The 3,619-nt window shown below is 34.6% G+C and overlaps 1 protein-coding gene across 1 annotated transcript; it reads right to left on the bottom strand.

Moving 5' to 3' along the window:
- On the bottom strand, positions 1–1,641 carry LOC120166061 (patellin-4-like). The gene is made up of 4 exons (XM_039175445.1): positions 826–1,641; positions 610–734; positions 364–508; positions 1–276 (listed from the first exon to the last, which is right to left on the bottom strand). The coding sequence occupies exons 1-4, from the start codon at positions 1,639–1,641 to the stop codon at positions 1–3; spliced, it is 1,362 nt and encodes a 453-aa protein (XP_039031376.1).
- Between the last annotated feature and the right edge of the window lie 1,978 nt (positions 1,642–3,619).

Here is a 3,619-nt window from a genome sequence, read left to right on the forward strand (position 1 = left end):
CTATTTCTTAATCCTCACGTACATGGGAACAGTGGGTTTTGCTTTATACCTATAAAGAACCTTCTTCTTCTTGAGCAACAAGTTACCAATGGAAATAACAATCTTCCCTGGTTCACTAATATAAAACGAGTTCCTAACACTCCCTCCTTTCTTCGTATGGTTCTCGTTTTGTATCAACACTCTGTACGACCCTTCGTCGTCCGGGATGAACTCTTCCTTGTACGATACGTCCCACGATCCGACCACAGTCAAATCCCATACCATCGTCACTCCAACCTGATATAATCACATACTGCTTAGGCTCTTACAAGATTAGTTGTTGTTTTTGGGTATATTGAAGGATTCGGGTTACTTTATTTGTACCTCGGGAGTTGGAATTTGGATGAGCTCAGTTGAATTTGCTTTGGCCTTAACCACTAAAGCCTTGTCCTTTGAGGAAAACTCGTCGTCGTCGTCCTCTCTTCGGAGACCTCCGTACTCAACCGGAAGGTTTTCTGCAGGTATAAATCTAGTTCCGAAACAAATTCGGCATAAGAAAGAAAATGACAATGGAAGATTTGATTTTTGAAGAAACTAGAATTGAAATGTAAATTGTGTAACATTTCTTACTTGAGAAGAGTGCTGGTAACTTTACCCGGTCTGGCAATGACAACCCTGCTATTCTTTCTTTGAGCTTTCAGCCGTGAAGAAAACACATGGGATATATAAAACCACAAGGGAACATTTATGATTATCTGCAATTATATCAGTAGATAACGATATTGATCGATCACATACACACAATATATATATTTGTTATTCAGGATGAGAACATTTTTCTCTCACGTTTTGATGGATGAGCTGAGGATAGTTGTTTTGTAACAACTTCCAAGATTTTCGACAAATGGAACGAAACTCCTTCGTACTTGGCGCTGATGACTGCTTCAAATCTATGATCTGAACAATGGAGTTTGTTCCACCGGCTTCAAACTCGAGTTCCCGGATAGCCTTCTCCATGTATTGAACCCTCCATCTTAAATACTTTTGGTGCTTCTCTTCTGAACCAAGTATTTTACATTGGACTTGCTTGTCTTTCAAGGCACCATAGATGTTGTAATACAGAGGGTGACCTTCCTTGTCTCTGCTTTTTAGATAAGCCACGCTGTCGAAATCGAGACCCAGGTTTTCATCGAGGATTTCGTCGGCATTGAATTCCTTCCTCCATTTCAACGTCTTCTGCAGCATTTCGAAAGCCTCGTGAACCCTGTAATCTTTGGCTTTCAAGAATTTCAACAACACGATATTGGTTCCTTCATGTTGTTTGCTGGGCAATAAAGGTACACCCCAAAGTTTGATCTCTTTCAGTTGTTGAATGGCCTCTGTGCTTTCTTCTTCGCTGCTAGGTTTCCCCAAGAGATAATTCGATAGAATCGAGTCTTCGACTCGGCACCTGAACTCGAGCAAGGCCTTGTAGTTGCTTCGCTTCATTTCCTTTGAAACTTTCTTTCCGTCTTCCAAAACTGATGAAGGTTCTTCAAAGGGTTCCTCATTGCCCTCCTGAACTTGGAGGGCAATCTCATGTTGGAATGCATTAGCCATTTTTTGATCCTGGACCTTGCTAGATTCTTTGGCTTTATTCTTCTTTTCTCTCTTCTTCCCCATGGTTGGAAAATTGAACCAGGTGGAAATTGAATCCCTGAAGGCTAAGAGATTTAATGGAGATGGATAAATGAATGGCATTGTAAAAGTGGATTACCAGGCGATTAGGGTGTAATGCATGGGTTATATTTTAGTCCATGCCAGCTTTGCAAACGCTCGAAATAGGCTTTCCTGGGTAAAAAAAGAAAAGGTTGTTCTTGGCTAAAGAGTGTTTGTTTTTGTTAGAAAATGAAATTGGCTGTATATTCCAAAATATGGTTAACTGTCCAACAACAATGAAACGAGAAAAAGTAATTTAACAAAAACCAAACCCATAAAATAGTATTAATGAAAAAAAGGGAATGTTGTTTTCAAGATTCGAATTTCTGTAAGCTACGTCTATAAGGTGTGTACGGATTACTAATGTTATGAATTACCTTCAGTGAGACTCGATCCCACGACCACAAAGTTAAGTACCTTGTGTTATACCAACTGAGTTTCATTGTGAAGTTGATAATACCATTTAGAAAGTCATAACATTTCATATCTTGGCATACCAAAAAGATCAAAGAGCAGGTGAAAATTAAATGAAGCAAACAAAATCTCCAATTGAAGTAACACCACTATACTATAGAAATGTTGAAGAGTCAAATGACTACATAAAATACAAAGTACACAATTGCGGTTTTATTATCAGTATTAGCTAATAAAATATAGGGTAAATTTTGCATTTAGTACCTAAACTATCAGTTTTGGTCAATTTTAGTACCAAACTTTCCATTTTTCTAAAACCATATCAAATATTTAGTTTTTGTTTCATCTTAGTACCTCATGTTCCACCTTTCGCATTGGTCATCCGTACACTGGATGTATGCCCCGTCGGCCTGTTCAATAAGTTTTTAACGACATGATATTAAAATGAAATCTTACGTGTGATAGGTACTAAAATAAATTAATATTGATAGTCAATGTACTAAATACGTAATTCACCCTAAAATATACAGCGCACATGAAAGTTGAAGGCATCGTGTGTCAGTTGTAGTACTATGCCGAGAGTTGCTAAAAGTAAAAGATTATTTGCCCTCTATTTGTTATTAAAACTACAAGCATTCTCCCTGCATAAATTGATTTTTTTATTTAGAGTAAAATTACGTCAATGTTCACTAATATTTGGATAAGTTTTTATTTTTTCACTGATATTTGAAAAGTCACAAATAACTTGGATAAGCTGAGTTAGTTGATTTAACATGCAACGTCAATATTTCGTTACTGTAATAACGATTTATTAATAGTTGTTAACGTCAAATGATCATTTTATAACAAACAATAACATTAGTGACCCATTATAACTTTTCAAATATAAGTAGTGAAAACGAACATTTATCCAAACATTAATAATCATTGGCATAGTTTACCCTTTTATTTATCGTATTTTTCTTCTAATTATTTAAATTAAATAGTTAATAGATTATGAAAAAGTTTTTTTCCAATGATTTCTCATATTATCAGTGGCGTATGTATATGGAGATCAGGGTGGGTAAGTGTCGAATTTCTTTATGTTAATTGTCTATTTTATTGAAGGTATTCATTTTGAAATTTTATTTGTACATACCTTATACAAATTTTTTTATTAGTAATACATATATGCCTAAAGTAAAAAATATTTTTGGATATACCATTGCATATTATCTTTTTTATTTTTGTATTTTTAGTAAGCTAAAATAATTATAAAGTAGTATATATTATAAATACTCTTAATCATTTGATAATGAATACTCAATCGTCATGCTACAATCGATTATGCTTGAACCCATGACCTTTGAAAACAACAATAATTATTTTATTTTTATATTATTAAATGTATGGTTTTAAAAAAATAATTAATGATAAAATGTAAAAAAAAAAGATTAACTTTGGAACTACAAACGCGCAAGAAACAGTATATGAATCCGTTGGTGTTGCGAATGAACAGCGCATAACGAGAAAGAGCATCGGAAATTTC

Source organism: Hibiscus syriacus, unplaced genomic scaffold (assembly GCF_006381635.1).
Source record: "Hibiscus syriacus cultivar Baekdansim isolate YM2019G1 unplaced genomic scaffold, ASM638163v2 tig00111621_pilon, whole genome shotgun sequence".
NCBI lineage: Eukaryota > Viridiplantae > Streptophyta > Magnoliopsida > Malvales > Malvaceae > Hibiscus > Hibiscus syriacus.

What these genes read in the sequence shown, in the direction of transcription:
- LOC120166061 (XM_039175445.1), bottom strand. Translation starts at nt 1,641, where the DNA reads ATGGGGAAGAAGAGAGAAAAGAAGAATAAAGCCAAAGAATCTAGCAAG. An exon ending in GTTACCAGCACTCTTCTCAA is followed by an intron (nt 509 to 609) that starts GTAAGAAATGTT and finishes TTTCGGAACTAG; the next exon opens with ATTTATACCTGCAGAAAACC. An exon ending in TCCAAATTCCAACTCCCGAG is followed by an intron (nt 277 to 363) that starts GTACAAATAAAG and finishes TGATTATATCAG; the next exon opens with GTTGGAGTGACGATGGTATG.